This window comes from Aptenodytes patagonicus, chromosome 2 (assembly GCF_965638725.1).
Source record: "Aptenodytes patagonicus chromosome 2, bAptPat1.pri.cur, whole genome shotgun sequence".
Lineage (NCBI taxonomy): Eukaryota > Metazoa > Chordata > Aves > Sphenisciformes > Spheniscidae > Aptenodytes > Aptenodytes patagonicus.
The window spans coordinates 103,146,023-103,168,596 of record NC_134950.1 but is presented as its reverse complement, the minus strand read 5'-3'; the positions used below and the strand labels follow the sequence as shown (position 1 = coordinate 103,168,596).

Below are 22,574 nucleotides of genomic sequence, written 5' to 3'. Positions count from 1 at the left end.
CTTAAAAAAGAAAAACTTTCAAACACTGTCAGTTGTCTGCCAAATTGTCTTCTAAACAAACCAGCCCTGAGAGGGGGAGGAAAGACATTGAGGGAGCTGGAGAATAGGGTAGGATGAACTTCCTCAGAGGAAATTCCAGTAAATGCCATAAAGTATCAGATACACAGGTTAAAAACTAAAGTAGTAGTATACTGGGCGTATATATCAACATAGGAATCGGGAGGAGAGTCATTCCTTACTTACAGAACGTGTAGAATATCGTCATAAAACTCTCTAGGAAGATGGAATTAATAAGGTTTGATATGTACGAAGTGAAAAGGAAGGAGAAGGAGAAGCACTTGCAAAGCCACGCCAGTGCTATCTCAGTGTAGGTGCACTGCAATGATGCAAGATCGGGCTTGCATCACAAAGTTTGCTCACCAAATTGCCAGCCTAAGCCACAGCATCTCTAGCTTTGTTTTCCTTGGATACAGGACACCTACAAGAAAGGATGGCATCTGTGGAATTACACCAATGAATTTTCTGGAGTGCAAGTTTTCTTGTCTGCACAGGTCTGCGGTTCAAGATTTCCCACCCTGGCACCCCAAATTTTCCTGCACTCCGCGCAAAACACCCATACGGAGTTATACCAGTGCAGTGCCAAAGGACTGCATCACTTTACTTACTGATGGGTGATTCACAGGGAACCAACTAACTTGTACATTCTTTCAAAAATTAAAGTAATAAATGTACTTTGAATCCATTTAGGGTGATAAAAATATTATATAGATTCCAAAGGACATTGTGAAAGTTGACAAAAAACTTTCAGGAGACAATCAGACCCAGATGAGATGCAATGATTTGCACTTATAGAGCCAGACGATGAGAACTAACATAGGGTCCTAAGCGTTTACTGTAATACAGGATAGTTTTGTAAGTTATGTAAACTGTGGGGGGTTCTTTAGTTTACTTTAAGGAAGTCCCAACATTGTCCCAACAGATTAACCCTGATAAGTTATATTTGCACCTACAAGTAACTATAATGCTGACTTTGCATGGAGAGATCGATTTATCATTCACAAGAAGTTAATTAGGTACAGTTTTGAAAATGAAATTACTAGTATCACATAAAAAAAATAATCTTAAGTAACCTTGAAGACGTTAACACAATAACCTCCTCCACATACCAAGCCTCAGACTAACAAAAATAAATAACAAGTGCCCAAGAACCAGGAAACACAGTTTATGTATCCAAAAGCAACTATTCCTAGAAGCAGTTGGAAAGGAGGCTCCAAATCAGCAGATAAAAGCATGTAAGGAGAGAGAGAGATAATCGCAGATAGCAGGGACCTAGAGACCCCACGTGTGGCTGACAGCCCCAACATCCTAGATCAGGAGCCGGTACTGCCATCAGAAGGTTTCTTCACAGCACATTTCTGACTACAAACTGAACTTGATTTTCACCTAGCCTGGGTTACTAAACTCTAAGGACCAATGATTTCCTCCCTCCCCACATCAAGGTAGGCAGCTATTGCATATATTCTTATTTCACCCATGGGTTTGGCAGCAGACAGCTTACATGGCTGAAATGGCACAAAGATAGCCGAGTTCTTAATGTTTTAAATTCTGTGTAATGTCACAAAGAACAACTAATCCACTGAGCTTTTGCTGTGATGCACGTCCTACCTCGGCAGTATTTTACCACTCCATCAGCCACACCAAGGAACAGAACAACCTGGGAGTACTGGCAAAATGAAGATATATTATTTGGTTCAAATGGCAAGATTTACTTATTCCTAGTGACAGAGGGGGAGTGAAAACAAGACAAGAAGACAAACAACAGTTCATTAAAAAAGCAAACGAGCCTTGGTAGACTAATTTTCTTTTTCACATCTAGGTAAATTCTGTCATGCCACGGACAGGGCAATCTAAAAAGCTGATGTGATAGCCTAATTCACAAGACAACATTCAAAACAGACGTGCCATCAGAGAATAAATTTCTAGGGGAAGAGAAGAGAAAGTTGCTCTTCTCTCTCATATTATGAAGTGTATTTTGAAAAAGTATCCCTTTTGGCTCTGGTGAAGCAGAACATCTCAGGTCATAGAGTCAAGCAAGGACTTGACTCTATGTCAAAATTGACCCACAACAGACACAATCTGTCCATTCCACTTTGTCTTCTTTACTACGTATTCCCTAAACTAAATACCTTGAGATGACTTCTCCAGAAAAATAATACTACCTTTAAGTCTCAAATTTTAAAATGAAATAAATTCACATTTTCTCTCTAACCCACCCTTTGATCAAAGAAAAAAATCCAACTTTCTAATGTGACCTCCTACATATCACAGACCACTACATTTCCCCTAGTTGTTAGCAGTTAGTAACATTAAACTATCTTGCAGCCAAGGATAGGAAGACATTGCCATGCAATTTTAGAATCTCTGTTATGAGAAAGTTAAACAAGCAAGAACCTGTCAAGAAGCACCATAAACACAGTTGCTCCCACCCACCAAAAAGCAGGTAGATGGACTTGCTGACCTCAAGGCTGTTCAGAGCTGAAACTACAGAGCATAACTCTGCAGAGAAATTACAGAGCAAAACATTCATTCTGTCAAAACTTGAAGGTACCAACTCATTATTATTTTCTGCTCACTTAAAAGAAAAAAAAAAAAGTCTAATTTCCACTTTGAGTTTGCATTGTTTCAGCTTTCAGTAGTAAGTTCTTGATGTGCTCAAGTTCAACAATTTAAGAAGTCCTTTAACACCAGAATCATCTCACAGAGTGGCTGAGGTGGGAAAGGACCTCCGGAGATCATGTAGTCCACCCCACACTGCTCAAAGCAGGGGCAGCTAGATGAGGATGCTCGGGGCTGTGTCCAACTGGGTTTTTAATATCTCCAATGATGGAGATTCCACAACCTAAGAGACCTATTCCAGCGTTTGATCGTCCTCCCTGTAAAAAAATCTTATGTTTAAATGGGATTTCTTGCATTTCAATTTGTGCCCATTGCCTTTTGTCCTGTCACTGGCTACCACTGAGAAGAGCCTGGCTCCATCTTCTTCACTCCCTCCCATGAGTTGCTTCCTCCAGCCTCAACAGTCCCAGCTCTCTCAGCCTCTCCTTGTGTATGAGATGCTCCGAGGCCTTAACCACCTTCGTGGCCCTTCACGGGACCTGCTCCAATATGTCCATGTCTCTCTCACACTGGGGAGCCCAAAACTAGACCCAACACGCCAGATGTGTCTCACCAGGGCTGAGCAGAGGGGAAGAATCATCTCCTCCAACCTGCTGGTAATGCAATGCTTAATGCAGCCCAGGAGGTCATTGGTGGTCTTTGCCATAAGAGTGTGTTGCTGGCTCGTGGTCAACTTGGTGTCCACCAGGACCCCCAGGGCTTTTTCTGCAGAGCTGCTTTCCAGCAGGTTGGCCCTAGCCTGTTCTGGTGCCTGGAGTGATTCCTCCCCAGGTGCAGGACTTCACACGTCCCTTTGCTGAACTTCATGAGGCTCCTGTCAGCCCATTTCTCCAGCCCATCAAGGTCCCTCTGGATGGCAGTGCAACCATCAGCTATATTAACCACCCCTCCCAATTCTGTATCTTCTATATCAGTCAAGTTATCCCTTAATACTAATTTCATAAGCAAAATCTTGCTTGGTAGGGCACTTCCTTCAGACCTCAAATTTTTGCTGCCCTATTTAACATCATCTTCCATTTTCAACATTTTCCCTTTACAAGCACTAGCACTGAATTGCGTATGTTATTTTAAGTATCAGCTGCCCCAAAACCATTCACTGAGGCAGAAGTATCCCCTGTCCTGTTCCCTTTTTTGTACGTGGCAGGATGCAAGCCTCAGTGCCATCGCTCCTCAGCATTGCGCTGGAAGCTGGTGTGCGTTGCTTGTCCACTACAGACTTCTCAGAAGTGCTGCTTTCCAGGATACAGGCCCTCTTTCATAAGGCATAGCTTGCATTCCCTGTTCTCTGGCATACAACTTTGCCTTTGGCTGTATTAAAGATGCAGTGTGTTTGAATGTGCCTACAGAGCAAGTTGTGAGAGCTCCATTATCATTTACTATTCTGCTAGCAATTACTATCAGTAACAGTTTTTTTGTTTAGTTCTGGGACAATGATGAAAGCACTCCATAGTATTGGGATCAGTGCAAATACTCACTGGAATCAATCAGAAGGACCCTTTTCCTGTCACTTAGCCAATTTTTAATCCAATGCCATACTGACAGTTACTTTTTTTAAATCAAAATGCTTTACAAAATTAAACATCTTTTCTATCAGCCTCATTCACATGTCGGACAGCTACATCTTTGTTATGTGTCAGCTTTTGGTTGGTGGGGAGGAAAGGCAGGAAAACAAGAAGGGTGAAGGTGGGAAAAGCTGGCTGTTGGATACTGCTGGTAAACATTTTAGGAAACACCACAAGGACTTTTTGCAGCGCTGTATACAGAAGAACTCCACCCTTATAATTGCACACTACTTAAACTCTACAGAAAGGGTTATTTCAAGACTGTTGGACATCCCAAGTTCTAGGGAAGTTTTGTGATGCCAGAATGAAACCAGAAGAGCAGAACATTAGCAGAGAGGTAAAAGAGAGAACACCCAGGATTAAAGCAGAAACTCAGGTGTCTATTCATGAGCTTTAATTTCTATTCATTACAGCCTAAAAGTTCAGAGAAAGCCCATTTGGCTTCTTGCACTGCTGCCTTCCCCCTCTTTCCCTCTCTGCTACCTGCCTTGCTGCATGATCGTGCAGTTATTAGAACTATCCCATAGGCAATGGACAGCTAAATGGGATTTTCCAGAAGCCTGGAGAAGTCTTCCAGTGGAATCTAGCACTAAAATATCACCTATTAAAGACTGCACTAAAAATTCCTTTCTTTAAATAGATTTCTTCTCTCTTCAAAATTATCTACTCAATTCAGGCTCATGTGTTCTTCCACAAATGTACCTTAATCTGTTCAGAAGATAAATGACCATATGATTTAATTGTGCCTTCTTCACAAAAACCGTAACTTTCGCTCTCATGATCAGTACACCTTGATCCTTTTAATTTTCAAATGCAGTCCCACTTATGAGTCATCATTCCCTTCTCTCACACACAGACTTTTCAGTCTCTCCTTTTCATCCTTTTCCTCTTGTTTTAGTAAAAGCTATAGGTAGGGCAAACTAAAATAGCAAGTTTCACAACTGGACATGAGACATCCTTAAATTTAGATCAAATGAGCCCTTTCAAAGTACATGGGATCTTTCCATCCAGACAGATTTATAAAAGCTACATATAATTAGGAAAAGGAATAGGATCAAAAATAGCCTGTGTATGATGGCCTTTCTCAACAGTATGTGGATAGGAAAGACAGCCTTATTCTCTTAGCAGCAGGAGGAAGGGTAAGCCATGGGAAGCCCCCACCAGCCTGTAGGCTTCCTTGATTGCTAAAAAGCCTAGAGTGTGGTAGATTCTCAAAAAAAAAAAATCCTCATTTTCTACACTAATTTTTTTCCCAACCCTAATTCTAAACTATATTAAACTGTACAGTCAAGATTACCCAAGAAAACTCAACTACATTTCACTATCTGAGGTTGCAGGTTCTTATCCAAGGTGAAGCAAAAGCTCTTTAAAGACAGTCTTGGAAGAAACCTGCTTTGCCAGTCATTGGTTTGTCTTGGAAGTATAAAACTCAAAAGACCCAAAAACCTGTCGTCTTGCCTTGACATCCATAACTTCTACCCTTTCAACAGGCGCCTGTTGATGATAGCAGTGAGACTCTTCTTATTCCTGACTTTCCTCCCACGCTTCACACTGGCAAGAAGCCCTCACACACTCTGCACTAACTTGGAACAAGTTGTGCAGTGCAGCCCTATGCCTTCCACAGAGAACTGGAAATTTCGTGTCCGCTTCAGGTAAATACATTTTATTGAATTAAATACAAGAAAGTAAATATGGCAGAGTTACAGCATTCCTTGTGTAAAAAACTGAATTCCAAAATAAATAGGAATGCTACACAGCTTTCACATTTTACTATCCTGCAAATGTTTCAATGCACAATGGTGCTAAAGAAAGTATCGGGAGAAAGACGGAAAATTTGGCAGCTGCTGCGGGGAGAGCTGAGGCTTCTGGCAGTGGGCAATGTGTGGAAGGATTGCGAGATAAACACATCTGAATTTTTTTGCTGAAGTAATCAATAACAAAATAGTTATGTTCAAAATTAGGCAACAGATTAAAGTGATAACTCTTATTTTGCAGCCCTATTAGTTACAGGCTGTCTCCGGAGTTAGTTAGTACCGCACTAGTTTAGTTTGTATGTGGAGGTTTCCTTACAACCACAATGATATACCTCCTTTTAAGCTGAAGTCGACGTTCAGTGGTGTATTTTGGTCACAAGATCCAAATTCTGCAGCGGCGTGGAATAAGCAGGGCCCTGGGTGCTCTCGCCTCCAGGCAGGCTGGCTTTACCTTGCCACTTGAGGGGCAGAAAGGAGACTTTGCTATGAGTGCAGTCATGAAACAACCTTCCTTGATGAACTTTCCATATGACTAGCGTTCATTACCACTCATCTGACCAGAAGCTCTAGGAGCCTTCCCATGTTCATCACCCATGCAAGATAAGCCCCTCAGCTGTGGCTATTGGCAGTAAAAGCCATCCCAATTGCTGTCTCCAGGGATTCCACGACCTCTCGTGCAAGACCACGACACCTTTACTTTCATCTGTTAAAAATCAGTCATGTTAAAGCCCTGCTAAGAGTGACTGTACCTGTCAAAGCAGCATAGCCAGTCTTTCCTCAGGAAGTATTTCCTGATAGCAATGACTTTGGAGAAGGCCTCCAGTATTACAAGCTCACTCTACATACATAACTTCTAGGTGCAAATTACATTTATATCTTTACCTACTTCAGTGCCAGTCATCAGACTGTAATTAAATTACATGTAGCCTGGGAGCCTTGGTCAGGGACTGGAAGCTGAGTGTACGAGGCACGGTACAAACACAGCGCTGAGAAAACGCAGATTCTCAGTTTAAGCAACTGTGGATTTCCTCTGCGAATTGAGAACACTTTCAGCCATGTTTTCTCCTCCATGTGCTCACAAAACCTCTAAACTGCCCCCAAGCCTTTAAAAGCTGAAAGCCAGAGATGGGGAGAGCATGCGAGTTCCCTTCAGCCCTTGGGCACTGCCGGCAAGGCACCGGCAGCTGCACACGCTCGGTAACCTAAGCAGTAAGTAACAGCACAAAAGCTGCCTATTTCTTTACAGAGCCATCTGTTAGGTTTTCGTTACGCACAACTCCACCCGCTTCTAAGAGATGTTAAGGTTGCGCAGGGAGCGAGGCGCTCTGTCTGCTGCAGCACCAAGCGAGGCATCCCACGTGTGGGGAGAGTGCACGGCCGGAGGGCATTGTGCCGGCATTTGCAGCCGAGGGTGCATCTCAGCGCCCAGCTGCCAAGGGGGCAGCCCCCGCCGGCCGCCTCCGCCCCAGCCACGCTGACAGCCAGGCCAGGGAGCTTGCTGGGCTGAAAGCTAATCGCTCACCCAGCATTAGCTTTCAGCTGGAGCGAGTCCCCAGTCTGGCCAAGCATGGGGCATATGAGCCTGGACACCAACGCAGGGAGGCGGTGGGACTGCATGAGCGGGGAGGGAGGGCAGCATGACCCCATTCGTGGCGGCACCGACTTGGATCACCTTAAGCTGACTGTTAAACCACATCCCCAAAGCGTCTCCCAGGATGGTTCCAGGAAATCCCCTCCATCAGGACAAGCGCTCCTAGTAGCACAGACCTGATGCCCAATTCATCTTTTCCTTTCTACCCCAGCAGGCAATTAAGGTTATCCTGACTATGAGAGGATTACAGTTCATTTCCGAGAACATGCAGATAGGGAGCAGGAAGATATTTTAGTTTCCAAGACAGACAGCCATTCCTGTGCTGCTGAATCAAATGGAGCTAACACATTGGTCTGGGGCACGATGGTGAAGAGCAACGGGAAGACCTTTGTCTCTCACTCACCCACTGCAGATACCTGTCATGACTGGATTACTAAGTGCTTCAGTCCCTGCATGAAGCTGGTGACCATCTGAAGGATCTTTACATGGTATTTAATCCTCTTCTATATCATCTTCAGTTATAGTGAATCGTTTACCAAGCAGCACAACTGTTTAATAATAGCACATGACTATTAAATTTAATATGCTGAAAGCAAGTCTTGTTATATCTGCCCCAAAGTACCCCTACACATCTTCAGAGTGTAACAAGGAAGAAGCTGGAACCATCAGTCAGCAATATTATCACTCTGCTCTCACAGCTGGAGCTGCATCCAACAAGACAGACTACAGAAAACAGGGAGAACAAAGCTAATCAAATACTACCACCTTTCTTCCTCTCCGTTATTGCCTCTCCTAAGATTGACCACATTTGTGGTTAAATGCAGGGAGGCAAACTTCCTATAAGCAGTGTTGTTACGGTTCCAGATTTCCACTGTGGTTCAGCTGTATCACAGCTCTGGAAAAGTATACTGGCATATGCTCAAACCACTGCCTTCGCTCGTTAAGGTGAAAAAATTCCATATTGCAACTATAAAAGGTTCTTACCCAAATCACCTCACTGGCCTGCCTTCTTAAAGATCTTAATACCGAACTTTAAATTTTTTTTTAAAAAGATCACTTTGTTGAAATTGGTAGTCTGGATAAAAAACACTTAGTGAAGGGACTGATGCGATTTCACCATGCCAGGGGAGATACAAGCAGCTAGTTAAACCAGAGAAGCAGAAGGCCAGCTCCTCAGGATCCCCAGTGCATGCCTCGTTCCACTGCTCCTGAGAAGGACTTCTGCTCAGCCCTCACAAGCCCCGAGGCTGTATATGTATATGTCCTGCCTTTCTGTCCGTACAATCAAAAGCCTTCTTTGGTTCTTTTGCAATTGTAAGCTCACATCACCATGATCAATAGTCCAATCTCAGCCGTTACCAAGATTCTAGATGCAGGTGGCTGATCCGGTAGCAGGCCTAGCAACTTGTCCCCTCAGAGGCTCTCAGAAAGCAAGTTTGAAAAAGCCACAATCTCCAAAGTCACAGGTACTCCAAGCATCTGCTGGTAAATGCAGTTCCTCACAGCAAGAGAAGCTCCTAAGTTTGTCTTGAAAAAAGGATCAGCTCATTGCAAAATGGACAGTGAAGCATGCTGATTTTTGGACCATTTTTCTGAAGAGAAAAATTGTATCAGGATACCACAACCATGTGATGGTAGTCAAAGTAGACCTAAGAAGTTCAAAGTTTCAACTGTACCTCTGAAAGCAATAGGAAGCTAAATGAAAGCTGAAGTTTCTCCACTCTATGCAGTTACACACAAGAACAAGGAAGGGCCTAGTCATGGCCCTGATCAACATTACTATCAAAAAAATTCCAGTCTTACATGCGTGGGGTGCAGATGCACAAACAGGTGGACCTGTAGTGACATGTGCACAGAGATCTTCCCCCATGTAAGCGTGCTGCTGCATCAGTCCCGACCTGCCTGCCTACCTGAGTTCAGACTAATACACCTACTAAGCTACACTCCACATTTTTCCTCAGAGAAGAGCGGGCCATGTACCTTCCCACACTCTTAATTCAAGACACTCTTAATTCAAGGTTCTAGCTGGGAAGTTCACTGTACCTGCTCCACGCTGGGGCTCACACCCCACAGCCCATGCAGTCATGGAGAGGCACTCAAACAGGAGGCAGAGCAAAGAAAAAGCATTGTCTCTGGCATTCATGGAGAGGTGAAATACTTGCAGAAGGTGTCCAGCATTACTTTGCAGCAGAAGGAAAGATACATTTCTGTGCGATTTGCACAACATTAACCAAAGCGTCTGGGGCTGAAGCTAGACAAAGTATCTGACAGCAGCTTTCCAGGAGGAAAGCAACCCTTCCAGGACCACTACAGCTGCTGGCAGGCGGGCTGTCCCTAATCTTCTAGGCATGCCACGCTTGCACAACCAGCGAAAGAGCTGGGGCTGCCCTGGTGGGCAAGTATGTTTGCTGGGATCTTTATGCCACCCCTCGTGTCATTGCATTATTATGCAAAGTTCAAGAAGTTTAAAACTGTTCCAGATCTGTTGGCTTTTTCCATTTCAACAAGGCATCGCCATCGAACAAGCCAATAGGCAAGCCAAAGTATCTGATATTTTTAGCTAGATATACTATAGCACCTCACAGCACCTGGAGTTTTCTCCCTGCAAGGTCTTACAGAGATTCCTCCCTTCTCTGTTGCCAGTTGAGCAGAGTTTGGAGGCTGCTCTTCACATGCTGAGGCAACCGAGCTCTTCAAACGACTGGGAAAGCCACGTTTCTCCACTTCAAATGAAGTACTGGCAACAGATATAATGCCTGCCTGGTACAGCTGCTGCTTTCCCCCCCTTGGAGGAAGTAGGGAAATGTGTTCAAAATGGCATTGAGGCCATTGAAAGAGCTAAAGGGTAGTCAAGAAAACAAGAACTAGGCAAATGTGAAGGGGAAAACAAAAAGGCTGAAATTCAGATCCTTTCTTACTAAACATGAAATGATTCAATAACTCCTGATTCACTTTGAGGCAGAAATACCCGATTTGGGCCTTAAAGAAAGAGTCCGTCTTAGTCTCTGCATTGCAGATGAGAACAATCACATTTTTGCTTGCTCTGACTTATTGCTGAATTGATTATTCTCCATGACTGGGAAAGAGGGAGAAAGGAAGGAGATGGTAGTCGCCCTTATAAAATTCTTCAAGAGGGTGAAAGAATTGAATGCATCTCACTTTTCCTAGCAACCCTCTTTCCTAATTCTGAAGCAAGTAAATCACACTAAGGATAGTATCCTGAACATATGGCTTTCTCTGAATAAGGGGAATTTGCCTGCCTACAAGCTTGCTTTTCTTTTCTCTTTTTTTTTTTATTAAATATGTCAGTATCTGGAATTCCCTACACATTCCTCTTCACAGCAAAGTGTGTTTCCCCCCCCCCCCCCAAAAAAACCCACAAAAAAAGCTTTAAGTATTAACTTATTTCTGTCCACAGAAGGCTGTATGGCTGTACCTAAGCTTAACATCTATCCAACAGCATGCAACCTCTTCACTACTGTTGCATTCACTTCCCACATATTCAGCAAAAGCATGACGTTACCAAGACAAGAAAAGGGAAAGACTTCAGCGCCCCAAGGGCAGCAACAGCGTCTTTAGAGAACGGGTCACAGGCAAACATTGTTGGAGGTCTCCAGATGATCTTGCACCTTTCTTTACGACCTTTCTTGTAAACACCTACAAAGCACACTGCTCCAAGTGCAGCAACTCATGGGATGTGTTTTTATTTTGCCGTTTCCTTCTCCGTGCACAAGACACCCTGTTTCGCACAGTCTGGACTTTGAATGTTCCCTGGTCTTTCTGTAGAGCAGCTGTAGCAGAGACCCACTAGGAGGGATGCTGCTAACCTCTAGATCTGGAAGAGCCTTCCTGCAGGGGCCTTGCAGACTCTTGGTTGTGAAGCGGTTGTTGCGAGGGCCCTGAGAAGGGGGAAATACCCCCTGAAGTTCCTTACTCCCCTGCCTGCAATCCAAGAAAGCAGCTGGTGGTAACACACAGAAGACGATCAGAGAAGTTTGCCAACAGGAATGAAAGGGTAGCAAGGATGCCAAAAGGCAATGGTCTGCATTTTTTTTTTTTAAGTAACAAATAAAAACAAGCAACAAAAATGTGACTAGCAATTGAAATCAGAAAGGAAATTGAAGTGATTTTATAGAAAGAAACGTGAACCAAAGTCATACCAAAAGCCACCTGAATTTTTCTCTATCATACACAATTTCCCATGTTCATTTATGTCATCTTCACGGTGTCAGTTTTCGAGAGAACAATTCTCAGCTCAGCACGACAGAACAGTAATACTGATGGGCATGCAGAACATTAGCATGTTATAAATAAACTGCTAACTTGAGGTGGGGAAAAAATCATCAAGGCAGCTCTTACGATTAAGAACCAGAGAAAGAAAATGAGCAACTTGCTTATGCTTTCAGGACGCTGTCTTTTACAAAAAGAACTTTTTCTAACCCCCAATTCCTGAGGGAAAAAAATAAACCCAGTGAAATACCCACTGTCAAGACAAAGCAGCCAGTGAAAATGCTATTATAATTTTTAAAGCCCTCCCCGCCCCCACCTCAAGTAGTAAGCTGTCTTCTCAAGAAGCTCAAGAGGTTTGTGCTTGAAAAGAGTACTACAGCAGAGTTGTGAAGTTTCGGTTTCCTCTCACCCGACTGGCAGTTTTACATAACTCCCAAGAGGTGGTTTTAGGCTACAGATACCGTGCAGCCGAAAAAAGAAAAAAAAAGAATGAGGTGCAGAACTATTATACAGCAATTTGGATCTGGGTTACTTGGAGACACTCGATAAAAGTCTTACCATGAAAAGTAAAACTTTATTCTGCTGAGCCGACGGCCAGGATTATTCGTGCTTGCGATAGCCCTGATCACCACCCTCCGTCTGCACCACACAGGGTTCCCTTCCCACCCCATCCTCGGTCTGCAAGGACAGATAACGCCCCGCTGCGGCACGGCCGCCACCTCGGGTATTATTTCTGTACCACTCCAGCATTGTCGCTCTTTACCAGCATGCCACTTACTAAGCAATACTATAAAAATTTCTGCGAATATCTATGTTCACCACGAGCAGGGATAATGGCCTCATTGCAATAGCCTTGATAAAAGCTCTAACAAGACAGCTTTCAGATATCGCCACACAAAAGCCTTCTGTGAGAGCTGTAACCAACATCAATTCCCGCTATGCGAAGACATTAGACAAAGTGTGAACTAGCTTACTGTACAGGGACAAAAAACTGACTGTCAATGTGTGGGACCAACACTGTCTAAAAACACGATGCTGGCAAGGCAAAATAACACCAGCATACATACATGGTAATTGCCATTTAATTCCAGAGTTAGCAGCACAAGAAAACAAGTACTGAAGGCACTATCAGGTTACTAGCATCACTCAAGACATTCTAATTCCATATAATTCCATTTCTAGCGCCTCTGGTTGGAAAAATGACCTTAAAACCAGCAGATGTTAAAAAAGCCCAAGCAGAGGGTGAAGGAAAGCCCAGTTAGAGAACACAGCAAACCCTTCAGACCTGCTCCTTAAAGCATGTATTTTCCAGTACACTGTAGACAACCTGATATATGGGAACCACCATTCCATGTATGGTACAAGATGAGACCCTTTCTGCACATCATGTTATATTTTTACATACTTACCTACTTACACTATGGTAGCACCCAAAAAGCCAGAAGCCTACTGTCAACATAAATGGACCATACTAATATAAATGCGGGGCCGAAAGGTTACTTTTTTACTTCCAGACCTGAAATTTGCCAGATGACACCTCTTAAATGGGAGTCTAGGTAGGAGGGATGCAAGTAATTCTACATGCCAGTTTGTTTCTGAACAACATGCAAGGCAGATTTGAAAGCTAAGTTTTACAGAGAGCATAGTACACTCGCTCTGCGGAGAAGTGTTTCACTCTAAAATTACATCTGTACTTCAAAATGTGTAAAAATCATTAAATCCTATAGTGCAGATTCAGTGGCTTGCAGAAAAAAAAATTATATGTGTTACTGCACTCCAATTTTAGTAAGATTTTATAACTAACGGGTAGAACCAAAATTGAGAAAGTCATATTTAGAAAGAACTAGTACAGTGGATTGATAAGCCTGACACAATATATAAGAATTCAACTCTTGCACTACATGGTAACAGCCACCTTTGAGTTCTAAACCAGAGACTTTTAATGTCACCTTAATTAACAAGGAAGGAAATTTGCCAATGAGCTTCCTCCCCCACCCCGCTTTTTAGCAGTAAGTTATGCAATATGCAACAACCTTTGAACCAACAGCTGTACACCAACCAAAAAAAAACCCAAACAAAACCAGAATAGCATTGTAAAGAGGAGAAAGTCCTTCAAGAAGTTCATTAATGAAAATTACTTCTAGAATCTATGCATACATTAACCAACACACACACCACAACTTGGAGCAGGAACGCTGGAGCTGAAGCAGCCAAGACTAAGCAGACCTCTTGTTATCCAGTTTCCCAATACAATTTATTTTTACCAAAAATTGTTGTTTACATGTTTTCTATGAGTTTTCATGGATCTTTGCAAAACAACTAGTGGCTTGCAATGTCTACGTGATGAGACTCTAAAATCCTGTTGTAAGCCAAAGTAATAGCAGCCTCTGCTTTTAACAGCGGCTTGTTCATATAAAGCTTGAGATACCAAGGACCCAACGTCTGCAGTATTGCAACTGAACATCACAGGAAGCACGCAGTATCTTCCTAAAAAAAGCTGGTCCTAGACCCTTGAAGTAGAGCACCTGAAAACGCCATCAGCCTTAGGTAGTGGTCACTTCTGGGCCTAGATGCAGCCACATACAAGTTGGATGAAATCTTGAAAGTAGATGCAGGTGATCAAATTAAGTCTCCTACTTAAATGAAGTGACAAAACAGGGTACTGGTTTTACTTCTAGAGGTAGGAACAAACAAAAGCCATACTTGCCCACATAACTCAGCGCAGTCGCAGAAGAGATGGCAACTGATTCCGAAAAGGTGATCTTCAATGCTCCACCTTTCCTTCCTAGCTTAGTCCTAGGCAAAAGACCTTTGGCGCAAAAGCCTGAAAGCTGCAGGACACACACGTGCAGCGGTGACAGAGCTAGCGTGTTAGTTTTCACACTATAGCAGGTGAACAACTGTTCACATTCATAAGGAGGGCAGGAGAGGCACAACACATACCATTAACCTTGGGCAAGTTCAGCTTGCAAACAACTATCAACACGTTTGCGATGTATTCATATATGTATAGAAGGAAGGCTAAAATGCATGAAGTAGAGCGCTCCTACCACATAGCAGAGGCCATTTTCAGTATGCTCCGGCTTCATCAACATCTAGTCAAACTCTTGTCTTCTCCCTTCACAGGGCTTGCAGACGGAAATATTTATCACAACTCACGCTGAGCCCACAAGGCATTTAGAACTCCACGAATGCCACGAGATCCAGCAAATAGCAGCACCATCCAAGCAGACAGCGTAGTACTTCAGGAGACACCCATGCCAGGCATAGCACTTCCAAGTGTGGTTTTGGACCAACTTACTTGAGGAAAACAGAAGTGAAATAGTTCCCTTTTAAAGATGTGATAAATTGGGCAATTTTGCCAAGTCTGTCTTCAAACAGAAGACAGAACTGGAATTGAAACCGAGTCCAAATACTTCATCAGCAGCACCTCAAGCACTGCAACAGCCCGGTCCTGGAGGTACCTCACTCCCACTGCACACCACTGCCCCGGACACATGAAGGGGGTTTCTTCTCCCCGCAGCAGCAAACACAATTCTGCTCTCGAAAAATAATGCAGGAAGTGATTAACTCTGCCAGCCAAAACAAAAGCCTGAAGTCCAGCTTCGTCATTTGTAAGGAGGAGAGTTGCCGCCATATATACACACTCAGTGCTGCCAGCTGTAAATGAGACTATTTGCAGAGACTGTAAAACCCGGAGATTTAGTTACACCAAGAGCAGCTTTCCATCTGCTGAAGCCTCCCTCTGGGCATGGCTGGCTCTACCTTACCACCATCGGTGCAAGAAGCCCATCTGAACTGAAGTCACGGTCTCCAACCCATCCTTAGTGGGCAGCTCCTCCACAAGGCAGGATTGAAGCCTGAGCCACCCTCCCACCCCTCCACACCAGCACCAGGACCAACCCTGCCACCAGAGCCATGGCCATCAGCCCAGCACCCACCTTCAGAAGTGAAGCTTGAAGGTTTGAAAGGCGTCATACTTGAAGCTCCTAAGAAAAGCTCACAGCTTCGTTTCTTGCCCCATTCCCCGCTTGGTGCTCTGGATGGGAGGGGTGGGCTGAATTCCCCTCCCACAGCCGCAGCAGAGCTACGGGCCCTGCACAGGACAGGGGCTCCGGAGAGGAACGGTGCTACTTTGTTTTCTTTTTTGCAACCTACGCGTGGTAATGAGCCATTTCCAGGGCAGTCAGGCACACTTGGCCCCTCTGCTCCACACCTCCTGTTTTCCCACCCAGGGCCAGGTTAAGACCTTGTGAAACAAGCTGGCTCTGAAACGGTCTCTGGCTCCTGCTAGGCCCGCAAAGTGGGTCCACCATGTCTTCAAAACATCTTTTGAAGCCACCAATCCCCAAAAGCCTGGCAAGTAAAAACTCACAACTAATAGACATGTTTGTTTTAAAGAACCGTGTGATTCTTTTCTAAAAAGGACACTTCTATTTTAACATTAATGGCTTTAATTTCAGGAGAAATTAAACAGGTCTATCACTCTTCAGCTTGGAAAAGACAACTGAGGACAGAATATAATGTATCATAAACCATGTTGAGAAGCATATGAGGAAATCATTTTCCCCTACCGCAATATCTAGGACCACCCAATAACACTATAGACAGCAAGTTCAAAAAGAAAAAAAGAGGGCAGAAACAAAATTATTTTTTCTTCCATACAAGATAATTAAATCATAGATAGAACTTGTTGCTACGTAAGGTCAGAACTACAACTAGATTCAAACAGGGATTAGGCAGAAAATCACAGGCCATTAGTAGCTGTAAAACTCACTGTAACCCCTGACCAAGGAAGTACTCTCTCAAAGCAAGCAGAAGGGCTGTCCTGTGCAAGCCCTCTTCTTGTGTTCCTTCCTCAAACATTTGCCAGTCATAGTCAGAGAAGTAGTAGGAGAACCTTTCATCTTGCAAAATACAACGGTTCCTACATTTAAAGATTTTTTTTTTTTAAATGCTTGCACATACTCACAAATGAGCACACTGTAAAAATTAACAGAGCAGCACCAACATATCTGGAATAAAATGAGGGGAAAGAAAATGCCTTTAATTGCTCAATCAGTTGAAGCAGCCTCTACAGAAGAATAAACTGGCCCTAAAGTGACCCATATCCAGCTTTTGGCAAGCAGGCTGGTGGCACAAGGAAGATGCCTTCATGGTGAGAACAGGCAAGACCAACTTCTGAAAACTGAGGCTCGGTGAGCTGATTTAACACCTCAACACCACTGCATGGGAAAGCTCCCGTCTCCTTCCTTCATCTCAGGCCAGGTACGCCCAATATCTACTGCATGCCAGACCTAATTGCTCATTAGACCCAGCTATTTTACCTTGTTAAAGCAGCAGAAAACCAACCCACCAGCACAGCTGGATGCTCCCCAAGCGCAGAGAGGGGGGAAGACCACTACCAGGCCAGCAGTAGGGTGAAGGAAGTGCTACGGAGGAGATGGTGAGGGAGAAGCAAGCCTACTGCTTCCAGCAACAGTAAAGCCTTTGAGTGGCTCAGCTGCTCATGGAAACCTGCCAGAAGCCCTTATCATCTTGGGGAAAGAAACCTACTGTACTTCAGTAGTTCTGGTGCAGATGGAGCCACACCAGCATAGCTGGACTCTGTGTGAGGATAGCAGAGCCACCATCAGCAAGCACAGCAAGCTACAGGCTATTCCTGTACGTTTTTAGTAGGATACCTGCTTTCCACTAGATGCTTGTTGGCATGGTTAGGGCAATCAGGACTTAGACCTCTTTGAACTGTCCTCAGACAGCTGTGCCAAAGGACCATGTGGTACCTCCTTGGGCTCAGAAGCAGTCTGTCACTGAAGGAGATGGATTTAAACCAAAGAAACTCCCTTAAATGCTATTCAAAAAGCAAAGGCCCCAGACTCATGCTAGCATTCATTCCTATTAACACAAATTATCAGGCAAAGAAATATGAAAACAGCTCTGAATATGAAAACACCCATGTCTTCTACACACACAAAACTTTTTATTCCTGCAAAATAAAGAAAAGCTACTAGTTAACTACCTACTTCTTTTATGCAACTTACAGGTTTTTCTCCCATACCTTAAATCCTTGTTCAGTATTTATGTCCTATTTGGCCTGCTCCTTTACCTAACACCTAGGAGAAAGATTGTGCGTTACCCCATTTTTCTCCCCTTCCAGCTGTGACTTGCTGAGAAGGAGGGAGGAAGAGGTGCTTTCTAAACTACCAGAAAAATGAGCGAGGTGCTAAGTATTCAGTTTGGAAATGTAAATCCTCCCACCCCCTTCTGAAGTATGCCGAACCAGCCTCTCCACAGCTCATGTCATCTAAAGGCCACAGGAGTTCTCTAAAGATATTCTTGTTAAGAGGATTTAGCCCCTTTTAAAAAGGACTTAACATGTGGGTGGTGTCTCCATTTAAGCATTTTCTCATGGCTAAGAAAATGGCCTTCTTCTTAAAGGCTTATCTTTATAACCCAAAGACAGTAAGAAATTCTCCTCTATTTGAATTAGAAACATTTTGAGCAGCTTGCTTCTATAGCAGCCCCATTTTTAAGTACTGGGATTTGCAAATGGTAGTGACTTTCTCACACCAAGCGAGAAGCCAACACCAGTGAGAACGCTTTTGGGGTACCTCGCTGAACATTAATTTCTCCCACGTTTTCATGAGGAGCCGAGTTGATTCGCAAGCTCGCTGCCACCAAAACAGCATGGTGTCACCACCCCTGTGCCCTCTCCCTGGCCACCGCCTTCCCTTGGTGGTCCCTAGCACTTACCAGACCTTCCGTTAGCTGGTTCAACCTGCCTGCCCAGCAGAAAAACTTTATTTATTTATTTTGGTCAGGGTTAGTTTTCCACCCTGGGAAGCCTGAGCTTCCAGAAGGGAAGAAGGGGAGTGGCACCAGCCCCCGGCAGGGCGCAGGAGGGCAGGGGAAGATGCAGGACCGCCTGCCCCTCGCAGCAGCACTGACCCCATCTCTGGAGGCTCAGGCTTTCCCCAGGAGCACAAGCTGATGGTTGCTTTGCAAGGGTTAATTCTTCATTACCGCTTGTGTTTAAGCCATGGCAGGGGTTCAGATCTGCCCGGTAACACCTTCTATTAACTCCACGGGAATCGTGAAAAAGCTCCTCAAGTTGAAAGGGTGGGCAGCCTGGGTCACAGCCTCCCAGAGCCTGGGCTCACCAGCGTACCAAAGCCCGGTTAGCAACCCTCAGCCGCAGGAGCCGCCACGACAGAGCAAGGAACAGGTTTTGGACAGTATCGAGACACCTGCTTGGGAGATGGAGGAGTGTGCAAACTCTCATCTCTCTGGGGCTGGAGCCGCCTGTTGTTATGGACTAGGCCACCTTTCAAGGCTTTTCCAGCACGGTTACGCTTACACAACCATAGATAAAGTAACTAATGAATTCCCAGGGGGGAAGCAGCTTACTTCGGCAAAAGAAACTTTTTCATTTGCCAGTATAGTCAAACACCTCCCTGAACGGCCTAAACTATACTGCTGTACTGACTCTTTTCCAGTCATACCGTAGTTTATATTTGGAAGTGATGGGTGGGTTGCCAAGTGCATTACATCTGCAAAGATAGAGTATTTTCATAACCCTAACCAGCGCAGGTGTGCTGGCCAAATTTTAGACTTGGCCCTACAGTCTTTTGCATAGCAGGACCTTGTTTTCAGCTGGGGGTCTCGGTCTCCATGCACTACTTGCAACTCAACTAATCAAGCGCTAAATTTGTATTGGTGCTGCTCGCCTGAGCTTTCTGCCTCAACTACCCAGCATTTTCTTGCTCCTCTCACCAGTCTCCGATATCAGTTTCTCAAAAGAGCTCAGCCAGGAGCCAACCAGGAAAATACCCTCGCCTCCCAGTCCCAGAAAACCCTCTGCGAGTTTTGGGGAAAACGAGGTGGGAGCCAGAGAACTGCGAAAGGGCTGGATCGGCTCCCTGCCAAGCGGTTTGCGGAGCAGAAAGACAAGGCAGAGCACTAGGGCGCTTCAGCCTTGCTTCCCGAAAGACGGGTCTGCAGCAAACCAGCGCGGCTCCAAGAGGGGCACTCACGTGAGCACGGCTGTCAGGGCAGAGCAGGATGCGCAGCCCCTTTCCTGGCGCGTGCCATGGATGGCTTATCACCCTGGGAGGGTGCCAGCCCGAGCCTACAGATACGGCCGGCCTGACCACTCTCTTCCTCCCCCATCCCACGTCTCTCCCCAAAGTAAACATGGGGGCTGAGGGTAAACAACAAACTCGCTCACAACAACTTTTATGGGGACTTTTTTGCAGGCGGAGCCCAAAATTGCCTTCCTGCTTCCAAACCTTTAAGGGGGGAAGAAGCCTTCCTAGACTATTATGGCCAGGAGTTTCTCCCATTAGAGAGGTGAACGCTGCACCGAAAAAAATACACTAAATCTATATTTAATGGTCTTGTAGCACCCACTAAGGAGAAATTTTAGGAGTCCCCTATGACACCAACATCCCTCCCACAAAGCCGAGAAAACCCGTACACTTATTCTCCCAGAATCATCCCGTTACACACACTCCTCTTTGTATTTGCTTAACACCACCTTCTAGGAATCAAACCTTCGCATAGGACAGCCAAATATTTACAAAGCGACTTGAGCCAGCCTGCTTGACACCCATCGCCATTAGGATATGCTGAAGACCAGGAGCACTGGAAAAATCAAGTATCTTTTACAGCAAAGATACTTATTTTAAAGAAAAAAAAGCTTTGGATGGGATTTGACGAGCCTTGAAACTTCCATCACTACCTCGGCAACCAACACCTGCAAAAAACCCCGCAAAAGGCAGCTCCTGCCATCCCCACGGTCTCCCAGCTGCACGAAGACGCAAACGCTGCTCCCAACCTCTTGCAAAAGTATTTTCAGAATTACAGCAGCATCTGATACCTGGACCATCACCGACTGGATGGGGGGGGGGGGGGGGGAAGGGGTTGGGCGGTGTTAAAAACCCCTTTTGCCCGGGCAGGGGCGCACCGGGGTGGGATGGGAAACGGTGGGAGGGAGTTTAGCGATCCCACGACGCCGGGCGAGGGTCGTGGGCGCCGGCGAGGCAGGTGAGCCCCGCCGGCGCCCACGACCCCCGCCCGGCGGGGATGCCCCGCGCCCTCCCCCGCCCTCCAACTCGGCGGAGCCCACGAGGGCCAAGCGCGCACCCGAAAACAGCGAGGACAAAGAAAACCGCACGAGTGGGGGGAGGCGGAATTTTTTTGGGGGGGGCCGAAATATGGGGAGGGGGCGGAATTTGGGGGGTGGGGGTGGTGGGGTGTCGGTGCGCGCCGCCACCCCACGAGTCACTGACCTGCTGCAGGGGCATTTCCGAGAGCGGCGGGGGCCGGGGGCGGCCGGCCGGCGGTCGGGCTGTCCCAGGCCAGAGGGAGGAGGAGGAGGAGGAGGAGGAGGAGGAAGCGGCGTCCCCCTCCCCGCCCGCCCCGGCTCCCAGTCACAGCCGCGGCCTCCGCGCACGTGTGCCAGACGTCACCGGCGGCTCCGGGGGTGAAGCGGAGACACCGGCGGGGCACGGCCCGGCCCGGCCCCCCGCCCCGAGGGAAGCGGGGCCCTTCCCCGCCGCCGGCTTCTCGCTCTTTGCACCCGTGCGGCGGGACGTGGCAGGGGATTTTTTTTTTCCCCCCGTTTTTTTTTTCTCCTCCTTTTTTTTTTTTTTCCTTTTAAATAAGACCCGGCAGCGGGGGGTGGGAAGGAGGCAGGAAAGTTTATTGCAACAAAGCGCTGCCTCCGCCTTTCCTGCCCTCCCCCCCCCCCCGCCCGCCCCCGGGCCCGGACGGCGGCGGGGAGAGGGCCTGCCTGGCGCTGATTCCCCGCCGTCCCCTTCACCCTCCCGCGGGGACGGGGGAAAAAAAAAATTACCGGGGGGCGGCCTCCGCCTCCGCCGAGAGCGGGCTGCAGCAGCGCCGTCCTGCCGGCGGGTCCGTGGGGGGTGCAGTACAGCGAGCTGCCAGCGGGCTGGCCCCCATCCGCCGCCGGGGCAAAGGCACCGGGAGCCTGGGAAGCGGCGGCGGCGGAGGAGGAGACAACACAGGGTGCCCCCGCCGCCGCGCCGGTGCTGCGGATCTGGATGAAGGTGCCGGCGGCAAAGCGGGCCGGGAAGCCGGCGGGGGCTGCTCTGGAGTCCGTGGATGGTGCGGGCGGCGGCGCTGCCGGGGCCGGCGGCTGGAGTCCCCTTCTCATCCTTCCCTCCGGGTCTGTCCCCGCAGCCGCGTCTCCTCCTCCCCCCGTCCCTCCCCCCCCGGCCTTCCCAGCTCCTTTCCTCCTCGATGCCGAGGCCCCGCGCAAAATACTGGGGGCTGCGGGTGCCGGGGGGGCCCCGGCTGCAGGATGCGGGGCGCCGGGGGGGGACGGAGGCGGCGGGGCGGGCAGATGCGGCGGATGGAGCGGGGCCGCTCCCGCTGTGTGGGGCCGGCTGGAAAATGGCTCCAGGAAGCGGCGGCTGCTGACAATGAATGAAGGGAAAGGAGACGGGTTACGCGCCAAGGGCCTCCCGCGAAACTCGGATTTCCCGCCCTCTTTTCAAACCAAATTTGCATGGCCCCGCCCCCGGGGCGCGCCCCGCCCGCCTCGCCGCCTCATTGGCCCCCGCCGCCCTCCCCGCCGTCCAACGGGGCGCCGCCTCCCCGCCCCTCTCCCTTCCCACTGGCCCGCCGCCGCCCGGCGCGGCCGCGATTTGCATGCCGCCCGCCGATTGGCTGCGGGGGCGAGGCTGGGGGATTCCCCCTCCGAGGAGCCGGGATCCCGGTTCGCCGGCTCCCTGACAG

At 47.0% G+C, this 22,574-nt stretch overlaps 1 protein-coding gene across 3 annotated transcripts in view; it reads right to left on the bottom strand.

Moving 5' to 3' along the window:
- The window catches only part of E2F3 (E2F transcription factor 3), a 47,684-nt gene extending 25,694 nt beyond the window's left edge, over positions 1-21,990 (bottom strand). For 2 of the 3 annotated variants that reach the window (XM_076330632.1, XM_076330633.1), the window contains exon 1: positions 21,104-21,148. In XM_076330632.1, the coding sequence (XP_076186747.1) occupies positions 21,104-21,118 (15 nt within the window). In that variant the 5' untranslated portion in view covers positions 21,119-21,148. Of the gene's footprint in view, positions 1-21,103; positions 21,149-21,669 lie in introns of those variants that run through there. The other variant, XM_076330631.1, reaches the window with a different exon arrangement.
- Between the last annotated feature and the right edge of the window lie 584 nt (positions 21,991-22,574).